General features: G+C 36.0%; 1 protein-coding gene across 9 annotated transcripts in view; it reads right to left on the bottom strand.

Moving 5' to 3' along the window:
• The window catches only part of Diaph2 (diaphanous related formin 2), a 980,694-nt gene that overhangs the window by 905,597 nt on the left and 55,038 nt on the right, over positions 1-20,059 (bottom strand). For 7 of the 9 annotated variants that reach the window (XM_060375359.1, XM_060375356.1, XM_060375361.1 and 4 more), the window contains exon 2: positions 2,501-2,533. The exons of the other annotated variants lie outside the window; for them this stretch is intronic. In XM_060375359.1, coding sequence (XP_060231342.1) covers positions 2,501-2,533 — 33 coding nt within the window. The remainder of the gene's footprint in view (positions 1-2,500; positions 2,534-20,059) is intronic. 9 annotated transcript variants of the gene reach the window in all.

Genomic DNA, 20,059 nt, shown 5'->3' with positions numbered 1-20,059 from the left:
AAAATGCCACTTAGTATAATATATATTATTATTGTCTCTTGACAAAATGTTATTTTAAGCAGCAAGCTCCAGTTAGAGATTGGACCATTTTGCAACCTTGAAATAGTTTTTAAGCTTCAGAAGTCTAGAAGTGAGAAAACATTCTTTCAAAAGTAAAATTTAGCCACTTGTCATTTCTGTTTTGCACAGGAAGTAAGTGAAGAGACACTTTAGATCAAAATATTTTGGTGGCTGTTTCTGGGAGAATGAGTTTTTGGTGCCAACTTCAGTGCTCTGGTATGGAAAGAGAGAAAGGAAACAGAGCTACTGATAAGTAACTCAAATGGAGATTTAGGGTAATGTTTTTCTTCTGAGCACTGTAAAAATTGTGACAAGTATATATATATATATATATATATATATATATATATATAGCAAATAAATATACAAACAAATCTAGATATTCTTGGAAATACTTCTGTTTTTTAACAGGGTTTAAGTCTGTCATTTATATGACATAAAAAGATCCAATAAACATCTGTATTTAAAATGCAGTGTTTTATATATATATATATATATATATATATATATATATATATACACATAAATAACTGTCAGTGTAGCAGTTGACTAAACAGAATAGTATGGAGTCTAAAGACAGACACAGTGACTTCAAATACAAACTGAAAAATTACTCTTAGAATCAGTGGTGAAGGAAAGTCACCTCTCTCACTGTTTCCTCTTCTCTACACTACAAGGTCACTATGAGAACTGAATACACTTGTGTTTTGTTGATGCTATTCTTCAACATTTTCTCTGCCAAATACTTGGCACCAATAGGAATTGAAACAAAGCTGAAGCACTTATTCCATTTGTTAGAAATGTACAGAGAAATATATTCTTCCTCCAAATATTATTGTGATGAACTCACTACTTTATAGGTGCTTCCTTTAAATCATTGATACCATGTACAATCTCTAACAGTTAGCTTGCTCTTTCCTATCAAGTGGGCCAAGGACTTTAGCTGCATGTCAACAGGCCATCTGACTTGAAAACCACCAAATATTTAACATCAAACATTAGTAAGATTCATAAAACTGAAGGCAACTCAGTTTTACATTGGTATCTGTTAGGAAGCACATGCAATATTATCAGGTCACATTAAGCAAGCATAAACATGTTAGCTATGAGGACAGTGAAGGCACACTGCCATGTCACCACCTTCCTTTTCAATTGCCTTAATACAAAAATATTAAAAACATTATTATAGTTTATGTACAATTTTTCTGAACCCCCTAACAGAACATATTCTTTATTTTATTGATTGAAATAATGCATGTTTTTTTAAAGCATAACATGTATTTTGAAGAAAGCAATTTTAAGCAGCTTAGTTGGGATTACAAAAATTATTTGAGTACATGGTTGCTTACAGAGAGATTATAGAAATCACAGTATTCTAGAGCTGGAGAGAAAAATGAAATGGCATCTAAACCAATTTTCTCAATTCACAGAATAGGCGATTCATTTAAATACATGAATTCCTGGTTCTGATCTCAGTTTTTATATTACGATTATTTCTTTAAAATTATTTGAACTTTATTATTAAATTTTGTTTAAACTCTTTGAAGGAAGTTAGGTTTGTTTAGATAGGTAATCTTCTCACACAACTCAAGAAATCTTCTCGCACAACTCAAGAATTTTAGTAATCCCAAATAAACTGAGTCTACTTTTACTTAAAAATATGGTGGACTTGAAAGCATTTAAATATGCAATTGGCCATTAAATTAATATATCTCTTCTCCACTCACTTTACATCACTTAAAAATGCTTATATAGTCCAAGCTTGTGTCCTGAGTATCAGCATTACTAGCACACATATTTGATCTTTATATACCCTTTATTTTAATGCAAAAATATGTAAGTATAAAGGGTGCATTTAAATCTTAGCTTGTAACTTTTAATAAAAATTACTATGGCAGTCTGAGCCTGACAATATGTAAACTTTTAACATTCAATAGCACATATTTGTTTTGTAAATAATTTCCACTTATATTGGTATTTAACATACTCACATGTTTTCTAGGCTCTGTAGAAATGTACCAAATTTTAAAATAGTTTGTTGTATATTACACAGATAAAATTTAGCTGAGATATTACACAACTCTTTAGGTAAGTTTGGGGCAGTTGTTTCTTTTTATTGAGTTGTGGTGGGGCACAACATACTCATGGTTAACCTAGAACACTCTATGTATACCAGGCTGACCTCTAACTTGCAACCATCTTTCTTCTTCAGTGTTTTGAGTGTTCAAATTACAGGTCTGGACCATTGTGCCTGGCTGCAATTATTTGCATTAATATGGGAAAACGGGAAATTACTCTATTTGCAATTATCACATTCTCTCTCATTTTATAAGCATGCAGTCAGTTTATGTTGCATATACCAATGCTTTAACGTCCACTTCTTTAATAAAAATGTAACATGCATAAGCAGTGCAATAACATGCCGGTCATTACACCTTACCACATCATCTGCCAAAGTTTTTATTTGAATGTTCTATTAAAACCAAAAGAAAACAAAACAAAACAAAAAAATGCCAGTCAGATAAGAGAAATTCATAGGTCAAACAGAACAATAAATAAAGGAACTAAATGTGTCGAATCTTTTAAAAAATATAAATTTTCAAAAAATTTATGAAGTTCAACATACAAATGAAACACCCATTACAGATTCTTTTCATATTTTATTTTTATTTTTTATTTGTTACAATTTATTCACTTTGTAACACCCTCCCTCATCCCCTTCCAATCCAACCTTAACTCCCTCTTCTGTTCCCATGCCTCTCCCCCACTTCACTGATAGGGGAGGTCCTCCTCCCCTGCCATCTGACCCTAGCCTATCAGGTCTCATCAGGGATAGCTGCATTGTCTTCCTCTGTAGCCTCTTAAGGCTGTTACCTCCTTAGGAAGAGGTGATCAAAGAGTCATCCACTGAGTTCATGTCAGAGACAGTCCCCTTACTAGGGCACACATTTGGATACTGAACTGCCATGGTCTACATCCGTGCAGGAGTTCTAGGTTATCTCCATGCATGGTCCTTGATTGGATTATCAGTCTCAGAAAAGGCCCCTGTACCCAGATTTTTTGGTTCTGTTGCTCTCCTTGTGGAGCTCCTGTCCCCTCCAGGTATTTCTATCTCCCCTTTCTTTCATAAAATTCCCTGCACTCTGCCCAAAGTTTGACTATGTGTCTCAGCATCTGCTTCGATTCTCTGCTGGGTATAGTCTTTTAGAGGCCCTCTGTGGTATGCTCCTCTTCTGTTCCTTGTTTTCTTACTCTTCCAATGTCTATCCTGCTTTCCATTCTGAGTGAGAACTGATCATCTAATCCAGATCATCTAATCTTGCTTATTTTCTTTAGGTGTACAGATTTTAGTATGTTTATCCTATATTATATATCTAATATCCACTTATAAATGAGCATATACCATATGTGTCTTTCTGCTTCGGGGATTCCTCATAGAAAGGAAGATCTTTTCTACTTCTCACCATTTGCCTGCTTAAATGAGTCTAATCTTTTAACAAATATAAATTTTCAAAAATTTTATGAAGTTCAACTTACAAATAATACCCTCATTACAATTTTTTAAAGTGTTAAAAATTACAAATGAAGGTTTCGTTGGGTGTAAAGTATTTTCCTTGTTTTTAAATATGGACACTAAGATCTGACTTTCACATCTATGTCAGATAGTACAACAGTGTTCAAATACAATAAAGCAGTCAGTAGAATTACATACTCTTACAGTCTTTAAAAAGGTTTAGCAATGAATAATATCTTAAATATAATTAAATTAAAATAAGGCAGTAACAATTTCACATATAGTCACAATTACTTAATGAGTAAAATGTTAAAATATAATAAAACTAACAATTCAATAAACTTCAGAATTCAGAAGATAAATCAAAATCTTATAATAGCATATAGTCAAAATGAATTCTAGATCTCACTGTGTAAGTACAGCCATACCTCATTTCATGATGATATGTTTCTAGAAATGCCTACTAAGTGACTTTATCATTAGATAAATATCATAGAGTATACTCAAGCAAAGAACGATGTCACTAGAAGATAAGCTCTTGCAGGATTACTATCATGTGTGGACTCCCATCTATGGCTCAGACTCCTCATACAGAACATGACAATACAGTAAAATGTCACTTTAAGGCATATATTTAGGAAAAAGCCAGTCCAAAATTGTTAGAAATTTAACCCTTGTTTCATATTATGTGTGTGTGAGAGGCTGAAAAAAGCATATTTAACATAGTCATAGAAGTTGGCATGAATTTTTACTAAGTAAAATATAATGTTTTCACTACAGAGAATTCCATGTTGAGTTTTCAGTAAGTCAAAATTGCTTGGTCTCACAATTCTAAGAAATTACCTCTAATTGCTACTATTCACTCTGTGCTTTTAAAGATCACCATTCCCAAGAACAGCTGTGGCAAAAACACTAGATCTTCTTGTATCTTGAATTCTTCAATTCCCTCAAGAATCTAAACTTCTAATACCTGTACTAAAGCATCACAAACCACAATGAATCCTTATTGCCTTAGAAAAAGAAAGTAGTGCTTGGAACATTGCTTAATAGGTAAAGTATTCACTTCATAAACATGAGAACCTGAGTTTGAAATTCTAAAATCCACATTAATCCAGGTGCAGTACTGTGTGTCTGTCATCCTTATACTCTGAAAATAAGATGAAAAGCAGTGACGAGAGAAGCCATGAAATCTAGTGAGCCAACTATACACGCAGCAAAGAACAAGAGGCCCTGTCTCAAATGAGATAAGGAGATGAGGACTAAGAAACACCTATAGTTGTCCTCTGAATTCCATTCATCCATGAACATGCTCTGGCACGCATGCATACATATACACCACATACATATATACACACACACCCATGTGCTGACACAGACACACTCACGTACATGCATATGACCCCTGACACACATACACATACACCCCATACACACACTTGTTCCCCCCCCACACATACATACACACTCACATATATTTATGTGGCCATTGACAAACACACACACAAACACACAATGTACACACACATGTGACCCTCAGAAAGACATGTATATACTCACATACTTACATTTGGCCCCCTGACACACACACACATACATACATACACACATCATATACACACTCACATATATTCATGTGTCCCCGATGCACATACACATACATTCATATATAAACATAGTGAACACACATGTGCCCACACACATATATATACACTCAAATACATGCATGTGTTCCTTGACACAATACTCTATACACACACATGTGCCCCACACATACATACATACTCACATACATGAATGTACCCACCACACACACACACACACACACACACAAACCCAAATACATGCATCATACACAAGTGCAAAAGATGAAAAGTGAGGATTATTTAAATAAAAATTGAAGCAACATTTACAAAATAAATTCTCCTTAGAACTTTCTCCACCAAATATTTTCTCTTGAATTTTTCTGGTTATTTACAGAAAACTTTCATCCACAGTGATATACTTGATTTCTTGTAAAGCACGATTATAAACCTGAAGTGAACCTGCTAACATCTGATATGAGCCTGTCTGTCAGGGTTTTCAAAATAGGTTACATAACTCTTTAAGCAACTTTTGCTTTCCTTTTCTTTCATTCCTTTGTGGTAACAAAGTTATGATTGGAAACATCTACATCTCAAAATCAAGACTATAAATTAGAGGAAAAAGATTTGCTTTACTCAAATTTCCTAAGTTAAGGTACAGTTGTATCAGAAATATCAGCTCTGCATATCAATTTAACACAAGTTGACAATTTAATCAGTAAAGACAAACAAAAGAAAAATAAAAATACTAGGAATCTTTTCACTTGGATTTACAGGAAGAGTCTGGAATCTTCTTATAATTCTTTCTGAATTGACATTCTTTTTTTCCACAATAAGCCACATACTATGAACAATTACAGTTGGGTGAAATTTAAGATAATCTAAGTACAATATCTCATTTTACAAATAAGAGTGTATCATTGATGATAATGGTACTCTGTATTCCATTTGTCTATGTTTAAGACTTCTACAGTAAGTCAATCTTCTACATTAAGTCAGTCTTCATTTCCAATAGCCTAACGACTATCTGTTCAGCAACACACACACACACACACACACAATCTCTATTTTAAGCCACCATCCCTCTTACCTAGATTTCCTTAGTAACCAACCCCCTATCTTGTCTCCTTTATTCTACTTTTGTTCTTTTACAGTGAATTTTGAAAAGAGCAGAAAAAGTTATAGTGTGAAACCCAAAGTCATGTCACTCCCCAGCTCAAACTGCAATGACAATATTTTCCCTTCCAATGAAACTCAAAATCATTACTATGACTACAAGATCCCTGGCCTCATCTCTCACTGCTTCCCCTTCATTCAACTAGCTCCATTCACACTAATCACCTCACTGCTCCCAAGAAAAGCAATCAGCCAGAGGAATTCACTCTTCCCTCTACCTGCAACATTCATTTTTTGCTATCTGTGCAATTTGTTCCTTCATCCTCCTAGCAATGTATTTTTCTCAGTGAAGCTTACTCTAGTAATAGTAGTCTAGTAATAACATAGGTCTAATCCATATATTCCCTTGTTTTCTTTCTTTCTTCAAATAATATTTAATATACCAATCTAAAAGCTATTGTTATTCATTGACTGTTGGCTTTTGCTTTGTTTTCTCTAGTGCTGGGTCTTGTATATTTTAAGCAATCCCTCTTTCATTGAGCTACAGCCCCAACCATTTACTATCTGTTCAACCCACATAATATGAGCTGTATGAGGATAGGAATTCTTTTCTGTCTGGTTCATATTCCCAAAACAATGCCTGGTACACTAAAGCTCAATAATTATTATGAATGACTCTCATATTTATGACTTTCATAAATATTTAATGGCTCTTGGTACTGTAAGGACTAATAACCCAGAGGCATTCAGGCTGTGTATGACTTGGCCCCAGGCCACCTTCCACTTCTTCTATCTTGACCTTTGTACTACATTAAGCAAAACTTGAAATCTTTTATGTAGTATATCTCCTATGATGTCCTGTTTGTAGCTTTGTAAATCACTTGACCTGGAATGTTCATTTTAGTAGGAGTATTTCTATTTCTATAGCATCACTTAAATTTAAAATTTGAATACTAACAAACCAAATATAGAACCCTCTTTGAAAATAAAACTAGATAATGACTGTGCTCTATTTTATTCTTGAAGATTTTTTCCGTAATATTTATTTTCAAGAATGATACAGCACCACAGGCACAAAGCAAATTATATTCCCATAAAAAAAATTATACCAATTACTTATGATAGACAGCCATAAAGAAAAATACTCCACTCTTGATTTTTTATTTATAAATTTCATTCTGCCACAAAACATTATTTATGTATAAACATACATTCTATATACAGCTATTTTTTAAATACATTTCACTCAGTAAAATAATTGTTTTCAGGAGCTAGGGACATGGCTCAGTGGCTAAGGGCATAAGTTGTTTTTGAGAAGACTCAAGTTCGTACCCAGCACCCACAGCCACCTGTAATTCCAGAAGATCCAACACCTTTTCTCACCCTAAAGTTACCTGCACACATGCATCAGACACTCATGCAGACACACACATACATATACATATAAACAAAATGTTTTTAATTATTTAAAATTCTTATTTTACAAATGCCATATTTCATAAATGTAACATTTAATACTTTTCTTTAAAATTCTCTGAGAATAAAGAAATGACCATGTTGTGCTAAGAAGTTAAACTTTTAGCAGATACAAAGAGACTGAGTTTCAGTAATTTTGGCCACTGTATACTAAAAATATATTTAAATTGTAGTATAAGTCACAATTAAATGATAATAGAAAACAAATGTTTTCTGCCACATGGCTGAATGCCAGTCAAAACAAAATGTACAGAAGCACTTCATCATATAAACAAAATGACATTAAATAAGAAGTTAAAAAAAAACTGTAAGGAGCTGCTTTGGGACAAAATTAAGTCAATCACATTCATATGAACTGATCTTTACAACACAATCTGAAAATGACTGTATTAAGGTACATTTTCAGGACTACATTACAGCACAGTGGTAGAGTATTCACCAAACATGTCTGAGAAACCATGACAGTATTTTAAAATGAATAGATAAACCATCATTTCATTTCTACATGTTCTTCATGGAAAAGTACTCAAATCATTTCTGAAATTAATTTATATATATGTGTGTGTCTATCCCCCAAACTACATAGAAGCAAACATGGATCTTACTTTTTCCACATAAACTATAGAGCTATACATGGGCTTGAAAGAACATCAAAAAGTAAAAAACAAAATTGACCCCATAAACTGAGTCACAGCCTTGAATTATAGTCATTCACAGTCTTGATTATAGTCATTTTGTTAAGTTTTATTATGCAAATGATAATGGTAACTATAATGGGGGCATATTACATCAATAAGTATAGTGACCATAAATTTTCATTAAACTCAACTCTAAAGAAGCAATCAAACTATGCACTAGCGAAGTAATCAGTATTTATTAAACTTTATTTATGATCAGCTGTATTAAATATAACAGTGCAGTATTATATACCATTACATAATTATTAAATTATTGCTCTAAAGTCTCAACCCCTTAAGAATAGGAGAAATGGCTAACTTATAAACTCTAATGTTAAAGTTCTGATTGCAATGCAAAAGATCTTTATTGCAAGAAAATTAACTTTTAATTTTCTCAATCAGGCAGAAATTAACAAAAGCGGCAAAATGTAAAGAGTCAACACTCTCATGGCTAATGTTACATGGAAATGCAATGTTTTACAAAAATTGTGCAATTAGTCTAATACCACAGAAACTGGACAACTAAAATGGATATAATTCAAAAGTCATCTTCAACTCAAAAACTCAATCATTGTATCTGACAAATTTTTTCTCATTTAGGGCAATCAATAAGTTGGCCATTACAACAAAGAGTAGCTCTCTGTTCTATATTTCACCAAGAAAATTATCTGTAATATGATCTTTAGAAACAAGCACAGTGTAGAGATTTACTTCTAGGAAGACATGAGAAATAAATTTTAGTTTTCAACATCATGGAAATAATACTACCTGTACTTAAAATTACCCTCAATCATTCTCTCATCTTTCTTTCTAACATAAGGCTCATTTTTCAAGAAGAACACATCATCTTCGGCAATATTGTTCCCCATTACAATTAGCGTTTATGAATAGATGCTAGATGAACGGACAGCACGCTAGGCACTGCAAATTTAAAGAAACAGGGCCAAAACACTAAAAGATGAGATGATCTTATTGATATTAAGCTCCAATTATCCACCTTACTTTGCTGGTTAACAGCTATAACCATCCATTTCATCATTTATGTAGGAAAATTTGTTTATATTTTTGTTAACAGTAACCACACCACCTCAGAAATACTGTCAAGTTAAAGCCTCAAACTTTAAGCGGCCAGAGTTTTTGCTACTACAAAGTAAAATTTTTTTCTGCCATTGTTCACACACACACACACACACACACACACACACACACACGCACAAATCCCTCTGGGATCTTTTTTAAGCTGTTCTTTCAATGTAAAAAGAATAAAATATTTACATATAAGAGCTCAAATACAGCATCAACGTCCAGGGCTTCCATTTTCTTAATGAAGAAAAAGACTGTTACTATAACAAATTAGTTTTCTTAGTCTATCCAAACAAAATATGAGCTCAATACAAAATGAACTGTACTGCTATTAAACTTGAACATCAGGACTGGCACCTATGGACTGGAAATCCAACAGAGTCTTCCTTGCTCAGAAAAATGTAGGTTCACCACTTAGGTGTTCAACAAATGTTCCTAATAATAAATTAGTAAAAGTCATTTACTACCTGGATTAAGCAAAACAATTGCAGGAATAATTTTTTGTTGTTGTTTTTAGTAAAAGCTTCTTCTACAGGTACAGAAATCACATTTTTTCAACTATGTACTAAACCACCTGACATTGGGGAGGGGGGAGAAAATTGGACATGTTTTTGGTTTTTTTTTTCCTCCTTCTCTGAATATAAATTAAAGAAAAATACAAAAAACAGAAGCCTTACATAAATATAGATATTTCAATATCTCAATGAAATAATTAGTGCATTATTTACACTTGAGTTGATGAGTTAATCAAATGGAAATCAATATTTAATAAATAAAACTCTACCTTCTCTGTTAACCAAAGGGTGAATGAATCAAGCAAGCATTAAGTAAGCACCCATTATTAAACACCCAACATTTTATGGTATATATAATTATATGACATGATTCTTCCCTTAAGACATGTGCAGTCTAACAAGAAGTGAAAACTAACCACATAAAAACAAGTCAATAAGGAGATCAAGGGGATACAAATCGGAAAGGAAGAGGTCAAAGTGTCACTATTTGCAGATGATATGATAGTATACATGAGCGACCCCAAAAATTCAACCAGAGAACTCCTTCAGCTGATAAACACCTTCAGCAAAGTGGCAGGATACAAAATCAACTCAAAAAAATCAGAAGCCCTCCTATATACCAAAGACAAAAAGGCTGAGAAAGAAATTAGGGAAACAACACCCTTCACAATAGCCACTAATAACATAAAGTACCTTGGTGTGACTCTAACCAAGCAAGTGAAAGACCTGTTTGAGAAAAACTTCAAGTCTCTGAAGAAAGAAATCGAAGAAGATATCAGAAGATGGAAAGATCTCCCGTGCTCATGGATTGGTAGGATTAACATTGTGAAAATGGCCATACTGCCAAAAGCAATCTACAGATTCAATGCAATTCCCATCAAAATACCAGCTCAATTCTTTACAGACCTTGAAAAAAAGATTCTCAGCTTCATATGGAGAAACAAAAAACCCAGAATCTCCAAAACGATCCTGTATGACAACAGATCATTTGGAGGTATCTCCATTCCTGATCTCAAGCTGTACTACAGGGCAACAGTAATAAAAACTGCATGGTATTGGCATAGAAACAGAAAGGAGGATCAATGGAACCGCATAGAAGACCCAGAAATAAATCCACACATCTACGAATACTCGATATTCGACAAAGAAGCCAATTCCATTCAATGGAAAAAAGACAGCATCTTCAACAAATGGTGCTGGACCAACTGGATGTCTACATGCAGAAAAATGAAAATAGATCCATATTTATCACCCTGCACAAAACTAAAGTCAAAGTGGATCAAGGACCTCAACATAAAACCAGATACCCTAAATCAATTGGAAAAAAAAGTGGGGAACAGCCTAGAACTCATTGGCACAGGAGACAACTTCCTGAACAGAACACCAACAGCACAGGCTCTAAGAGCAACAATCAATAAATGGGACCTCAAGAAACTGAAAAGTTTCTGTAAAGCAAAGGATACCGTCATCAAAACAAAACGACTGCCTACAGATTGGGAAAGAATCTTCACTAACCCTTTATCTGACAGAGGACTAATATCCAGTATATACAAAGAACTAAAGAAGCTAAAAAGCAGCAATCCAAGTAATCCAATTAAAAAATGGGGAACAGAGCTAAAGAGAGAATTCTCGACAGAGGAATATCGAATGGCAGAAAAACACTTAAAGAAATGCTCATCCTCATTAGCCATCAGGGAAATGCAAATCAAAACGACCCTGAGATATCACCTTACACCCATCAGAATGGCCAAGATGAAAAACTCAAGCGATAACACATGCTGGAGAGGTTGTGGAGAAAGGGGAACCCTCCTCCACTGCTGGTGGGAATGTAAACTGGTACAACCACTCTGGAAAGCTATCTGGCGCTTTCTAAGACAAATAGGAATAGTGCTTCCTCCAGACCCAGCTATACCACTGCTAGGTATATACCCAAAGTTTGTTCAAGTACACAAAAAGGACACTTGCTCAACCATGTTTATAGCAGCTCTATTTGTAACAGCCAGAACCTGGAAACAACCCAGATGTCCATCAACGGAGGAATGGGCACAGAAATTGTGGTATTTTTATACAATGGAATACTACTCAGCAATCAAAAAGGAGGAAATCATGAAATTTGCAGGCAAATGGTGGGATCTAGAAAAGATCATTCTGAGTGAAATATCCCAGAAGGAGAAAGACAAACATGGGATATACTCACTTATATAGACCTATAAGATATGATAAACATAATGAAAAGTATACACCTAAAAAAGATAATCAATTGAGTGGACATGGGGTAAGATGTTCAATCCTCGTTTAGAAAGACAGATGGGATGTGCATTGAACGTATGACCGGAGTCTACTGAGCGCATCTGAAAGACTCTAACTAGCAGTGTTTTCAAAGCAAAGACTCATGACCAAACCTTTGGCAGAGTACAGGGAATCATAAGAAAGAAGGGGAGTTAGTCTGATGGGGAAAGGATAGGAGCTCCACAAGGACCAAATATATCTGGGCACAGGGTCTTTTCTGAGACTGACATTCAACCAAGGACCATGTATGGATATAACCTAGAACCTCCACTCAGATGTAGCCTGTGGTAGCTCAGTAACCAATTGGTTTCCCAAAGTGAGGGGAACAAGGACTATTTCTAACAGGAACTCAATGACTGGCTCTTTGGTCTCCCCACCCCCAAAGGGAGGAGCAGTCCTGTTAGGCCACAGAGGAGGGCTTTGCAGCCAGTCCTGAAGATACCTGATAAAACAGGATCAGATGAATGGGGAGGAGGTCCCCCCTATCAGTGGACTTGGAAAGGGGCAAGGTGGAGATGAGGGAGGGAGGGAGGGACTGGGAGGGAATGAGGGATCGGGACACAGCTGCGATACAGAGTTAATAAAATGTAACTGATAAAAAAATAAAAAATAAAAAAAGAATAAAAAAAACAAGTCAATAATTAAATATAAGCTCTATGATCTGTAAAATATCTTCTTCTACCACATTGTACTTTCTTATTATCACAGCATTACCCACTATCTGTAAGACCTTGTTAACGATTTACATGTTGTATTCTACTTACTAGAAAATAAGTCCCTTCACAATAGAGATCTTATTTGCTTTGTAATGACTAACACTCTGAACAACCATTGGCACCTAATATCTGTTCAAATGTTTGGTGGATAAATTCATTTAAGAACAAGAAGGATTCAGAGAAGAAATAGTGAAAGTATTTGTTAAGTGTAACTTGGATCAAAAATGAGGATAGGAAATGCACACTAATTCCTGGATCGGAATTGCCAGAAAGAAGGAAAGAGGAAAGGAAGTCAGTTAAAGGAGACAGCACTCTATGCTTCAGGGAAGTTGGAAAGAGTGGTCTTATCAAACAAAAGTTTTAAGAGAAAGGGCCTTACATTTTCAAGATGTAGGCCGCGGTCATATTAGAGTCAATCTTGAAAAACACAAAGGGTAATCTATCCAACATTTGCCAAACTCTGAGGGTCCAAAGGACTTCCTGATTCACAGATGGACATGGTGGAAATAATGTTTTTTTAAAAGTGGGTATAGATAGCATAAGTTCACATTATTTTCTGAAACTTTTGAAGCCAGACATTTTTTGGATTTCAAAATAATTCAAGCTTGAGAAATATGATTATGTGTACCACAAATAACAGAACATACCGAAAACAGTAGCACACTGCAGTGTATTAAAGTTTAGCAATGAAACACAGGTGTTCCACCAAGCAGGCTAAACAAAGTCTGTGTACACAAACTCAAGTAGGTCAGTTTTATGGCCAGTTTTATGACTGGTTTTGTGTGTCAAATTGACACACACACTAGAGTCATCAGAGAGAAAGGAGTCTCAGTTCAGAAAATGCCTCCATGAAATCCAGCTGTAAGGCATTTTCTTTTTTTCTTCTTCTTTCTTTTTTATTATTCAATTAATTTATTTTAATTAATTAATTTATTTATTTACTTTACATGCTGACCACAGTCTACCCTCCCTCCTTCCTTGTCAGTCTCCCTCCCCCTCCTAAATCCATTCCTCCTCCCATTCTCTTAAGAAAAGGGGAGGCCTTCCATGGGTATCTCCCAGCCTTGGCATATCAAGTTGCAGTAAGACTAGGCAAATCTTCTGTAAAGCATTTTCTTATAGTGGTACATGACAGAAGGCTCAGCCCGTTTTGGGCTGGTTGTCCTGGGTTCTATAAGAAACCAGTCTGAGCAAGCTATAGGGAACAAGCAAATAAGCAAGCAGCACTCCTCCATGGACTCTGAATCAGCTTCTGTCTCCATTTTCTGCCCTTGAGGTCCTGTGCTTACTTCTTTTGAGAATGAACAGCAATATGGAAGTGTAAGCCAAATAAGCCCTCCCCGCTCCTTCCAACTTGCTTTGCAGTTGTGGTGTTTTGTTGTAGCAATAGAAACCCTAATGAGGACAGGTCATTTTCAAAGCTTACAGATTTTAAAATTTCCAGAAAAGACTGTGGACCCATAATGTTCATGACTGACTAAAGCAATCAAAAGTTCAGGAGAAGCTTGCAGCAATCAGCAATGGTCTTTTCTATGTATGTAACAGCAGACTCCAACTGAGTAATTAGGTGCTAATCAGTATGCTAAGAGCTTTACACATGTTGCCTCATTTAAATCCCCACAAAAATGCTGTGGAAAATTATTATTCTATTTTGCATTAGCATTTTTTCTTTTTATTTGACTTTTATTAATTACAGTTTATTCACTTTGTATCCCAGCTATAGTCCCCTCCCCCATTCCCTCCCAATCCCACTCTCCTTCCCTTTTCTTCTCCTATTGCATTAGCATTTTTAATTAGCATTTAGGCCATATGATTATATCCCAGCTCTGAAACCTCTACCTCACCCTGAAGTCTTTGGTAAACACTATGAATCTGTATAACACTCCTGGTTAGGGCCTGAGCTTGTTTGTCAGTCTTGGCCTTTCCTTGGGCCCTTTGCTGGACTTAAGAGTGCTTATTCTGCCTCACCTTCTTTTTTTCTTTATCAGCTGTTCATCCTATCTGCTCTTTGTTAATGTTACTGTTTTCTTGTAGTAAGTGACCCATAGTGACCCATGGTTTCTGACCTGTCCCTTTTTGTAATGAACAGATTACAATTATTGGTTATTTGTCTGCCTTGCTATACTGGAAACTCAATGTGGTCAGGACTAAAGATCCTTCCTCCACCTATCTGCTAGCCTCTCTCTCCTCTAACTCTCCCCCCCCCCTTCTTCCTCTTCTTTTGGTGTTGTTTATTACTGTCATTGTTTTCAGAGGGTCTTTCTCTGCAGTTCAGTCTGGCCTCAAACTCACAACGACCCCCACCCCTCTCTACCTCACTCTCCCCAATTCCAGATTTTCAGGAATATACAAATCACACCCAAACTTAGGACTAGGGCTCACCACTCTTTGTTCTTACAACACCCTTGGGGGTTTTACACTTTGAAAAGCACAGAATGAGCATTCAAATTTGTAATGATTGATGGAATTGGGACTGTTAAAAGGAGTAAAAGAAAGAGAAATCCAATGGTTATAATAAAAGTTCAGATTAGGTAGAAGCAATCAGAATATAGGTAATTATATATAAAATTACCCTTTTATTGAAATAATGTACCCAGAAGGAGTCCAAGATGTCAGCGATCAGCGTGCACCTTATCTGAGGGGTACAGGATCCGAAATTCCAAAAGTGGTAATTGGAGGGGCAGCTTAAGTCAGAACATCAACACTGAGTCTTCCTGGGCAAGAGGGGACAACCTGTTAGCTGGGACAGTTTGGATCCAGGCCACCCACAGATGTCTCTAAGGCCTGAGAGTGGCAAATATTCAACCCACCCGAACTTCCCCTTACCCCAAGCACAGGCCTCTCTGCTTGTTGCAGGCTGAAGTGGTTGCCCCAAGCACGAGCCTCTGTGCGCCCTCACTGAGACAAGAAATGTGGCAGCAGTACAAGCCTCTCAGGTCTGTGGCTGCTTGGAAGGCTGCTAGCCCAAACAGGAGCCTCCATGCTCAGTGACTGAGACAGCAGAGGTGGCTGCCCCAAATACAGGTCATCATACCAGGCAGCCAAACACTGGACACCACTGAGCTGACAGATCTCCTACACTACCATTTGCCGCTGAGGTCCCAAATATGACAGTAGGGAATATGGGAAGCCCTGTGCTTTCTGAATAAGCCTGCAAGAGAGGGAGTGCTTACAGAGCCCCAAACCCAGGGTCCCTCTACACTAGCAGCCAGACATCAGATCCCTTCCACCCACTCCACCACTGTGGGCAACATAAGGATCCTTGGGACAGCATTCTCAATATTGAAGCCCCTGTTCTGTAGATCTACAAGTGGAGTCCAGGAAAACAAATCCTGGAGCTCAGACAAATCTGAATACCAGGACAGTACCACAGCCTGTAGGCCACTGAGGTATTCATGGCACCTGCAAATGCCCACTGGGCCAATGAACAGCACCAGCACCCCCTTTTGCATCTTGTACCACTTCTCCAGGCATCTTACACACTCTAGCACTCTGTCCTTCAAGGCATACTTGCACACACACACACACACACACACAACACCGGTGCTTACATATATGTGCTGTGACCTTCCACCCTTAGGTACAGCTGAAACACCAACATCCACTGTCAAACCAATGGACATCTCTCATCTCACACTTACACATATGCGCCTGAGACCTCCCTTCCTTAGGTACAGCTGAAATACCAGCACCTACTCTCAAACCAATGGACCTCTCTCATCTTCCTAAAGAATACTCCAGACACCGTAGACAAACAGACGCACTCTGTTTGTCAGGAAGAAACAGGAATAGTTATGGATAAGGAGATGGCTAGAGGTAGGCAAAAGAACACATCCAACAAAAATCAGGACATCATGGCTTCATCAGCAACCCCCAAAATCAATGAATATTGTAATTCATTGGAAACACAGGTAAATTATCTCAAATCTATGCTTATCCAGTTATTAGAGGCACATAAAAAGAAAACAAACAAAATTGTCAAAGAAATAAAGGCAAATACAGCCAAACAAATAGAGGCACGTGTAGAGGCACAATTAGAGGCATGCAGAGAGAAAATGAAAAAAAATGGAGGCCATCATGTGAAGACAGGAATCCACATTCAAACAGATGAAGGAAATGTTGCAAGATATTAAAACAGAATTAGAATCAATAAAGAAAACACAAACTGAGAAAACCCTGGACCTGGAGAACCTAGAGTAAATGTCAGGAACCACAAAGGTAAACATCACCAACAAAATACAAGAGAGGGAAGAGAGAATCAAAGGCACCTAAGATACAATTGCAAGAATTGATACACCTGTCAAAGAAAAAGTAAAATTGAAAAAGTTCCAAACACAGAATATCCAAGAAATCAAGGATGTCATGAAAGATGAAATCTAGCAATAATAGGAATACGCAAAAGAGAAGATTCTAGGCTCTGAGGCCCAAGGCTTCTGATTTTTTTGAGTTAATTTTGTATCCAGCCACATTCAGGCAAAACTTTCAATCAACATAGATGGAGAAAACAAAATATTCCATGACAAAACTAAATTTAAACAATATCTACACAGCAACCCACCCATACAGAAGATGATAAAAGAAAAACTACAATCAAAGGAAATAAACTACACCCAAGAAAACAATGGATATGGATAACTTCACAGCAAAAAAATTTAAAAGAAAAGCATAGAAAAGCAGTAACACCACCACCTCCAACAATAAAAGGAACTAACATTCATTGGTCACTATTATCTATCAACATCTATGGACTCAACTCTCCAATAAAGAAACACAGACTAACAGAATGGTTTCAGAAACAAGATCCAACATTGTGCTGCATCCAAGAACCACACCTCTACAACAAAGATAAACACTGCCTCAGAGTAAAGGGCTGAAACATTGTTTTTCAAGGAAACAGACCCAGAAAACAAGCTGCGGTAGCTATCCAAATAACTAATAAAAGAGACATACAACAAAAATTAATCAAAAAAGATGAGGAGGGGCACTTCATTCTTATCAAAGGAAAAATCCACGAGGAGGACATCACAATCCAAAACATCAATGCCCCAAATACAAGAGAACCTGCCCTTGTAAATGAAACATTATTAAAGTTTAAATTACACATATATACCAACACCTTAATAGTGGGAGACTTCAACATTCTACTCTCCCCAAGGGACAGATCATCTAGAAAGAAGCTAAATAGGAACATAATGACAGTTAAAGATGTCCTGAATCAAATGAACCTAACAGATGTCTAGAGAACTTTTCACACAAACACACAAAAAAAGTATACCTAATTTTCAGCACCTCATGAAAACTTCCCAAAAATTGATGACAATATTAGGGCACAACTAGCCAAACTTATGGAACCCAATGAAAGCAGTGCTAACAGGAAAGTTCATAGCGCTAAGTGCCTCTAGAAAGAAGTAACTTCATTGTACACTTAAAATCCCTTGGAGAAAAAGAAGCAGACACACCCAAGAGCAGTAAATTTTTGAAAAAATCAAACTCAGAGCTAAAATCAATGATTTAGAAACAAAGAAAACAATTTGAAAATCAACAAAACCAAAAGCTGGCTCTTTGAGAAAATCAAGATAGATAAACCTTTAGTGAAACTAACTAAAAGGCAGAGAGAAAGTATCCAAATCGGCAATATCAGAAATGAAAAGGAGAATATAATCACAGACACTCAGGAAATCCAAATAATCATTAGGTCCTACTACAAGTAAAGCCTATGTGTCACAAAATTTGAAAATCTAAATGAAAAGGATAATTTTCTTGATAGATTCCATTTACCAAAATTTTAAAAAGATCAGGTAAATAGATTACTATTTCTATATCAGCCCCCCAAAAATATAAGCAGTCATCAAAAGTCTCCCTTCCAAAAAAAAGCCCAGGGCCAGATTGATTCAGGACAGAATTCTACCAGACTTCCAAAGAAGAGCTAACTCCAATTCTCTTCAAACTATTCCACAAATTAGAAACATAAGGAACATTACCAATCTCATTCTATGAAGCCATAGTCACTTCGATGCTGAAACCACACAAAGACACAACGAAAAAAGAGAACTTCGGACATATCTCTCTTATGAACATTGATGCAAAAATACTAAATAAAATACTTCCAAACCGAATCCAAGAACACATAGAAAATATCATGTACCACAACCAAATAGGCTTCATCCCAGGCCTTCAGGAGTGGTTTAAGATACAAAAATCCATCAATGTAATCAACCATATAAACAAACTGAAGGATAAAACCTACATGATCATCTCCTCAGATATCTTAAAAGCATTGGATAAAATTCAATACCCACACATTTTTAAAGTATGGAGAGATCAGGGATATAAGGCACATTCCTAAACATTGTAAAGACAATATACAGCAAGCCAACATCAAACTAAATGGAGAAAAATTTAAATCAATCCCACTGAAATCAGGGACAAAGCAAGGATGCCCATTCTGTCCGTATCTCTTCAATATAGTGCTTGAATCCCTAGCTAGAAGAGTAAGACAAGTAAAGGAGATAAATGGGATACAAATTGGAAAGGAAGAAGTCAAAGTATACTATTAGCAGATGATATGATAGTATACATTAGTGACCCCAAAAAGTCAACCAGAGAACTCCTTCAGCTGATAAACACCTTCAGCAAAGTGGCTCAAAAAAAAAAAAAAAAATCAAGAGCCCTCCTGTATATGAAAGATAAAAGGAGTAAGAAAGAAATTATAGAAACTACACCATTCACAGTAGCCACTAATAACATAAAGTACCTTGGTGTGACTCTAATCTAGGAAGCGAAAAACTTGTTCAGAAAAAAATTCAAGTCTCTGAAGACAGATATTGAAGAAGATATCAGAAGATGGAAAAATCTCCCATGCTCTTGAATCAATAAGCTAAACAGAGTAAAAATGGCCATTCTGCCAAAAGCAATCTACAGATTCAATGCAATTCCCATCAAAATACCAGCACAATTTTTTTTACAGAACTTGAATGAACAATTCTCAATTCCATATGAAAAAACCAAAAACCCGGAATTGCTAAAATAGTCC

Source organism: Meriones unguiculatus, chromosome X (assembly GCF_030254825.1).
Source record: "Meriones unguiculatus strain TT.TT164.6M chromosome X, Bangor_MerUng_6.1, whole genome shotgun sequence".
Lineage (NCBI taxonomy): Eukaryota > Metazoa > Chordata > Mammalia > Rodentia > Muridae > Meriones > Meriones unguiculatus.
This window is presented reverse-complemented; position numbering and strand designations above follow the sequence as displayed.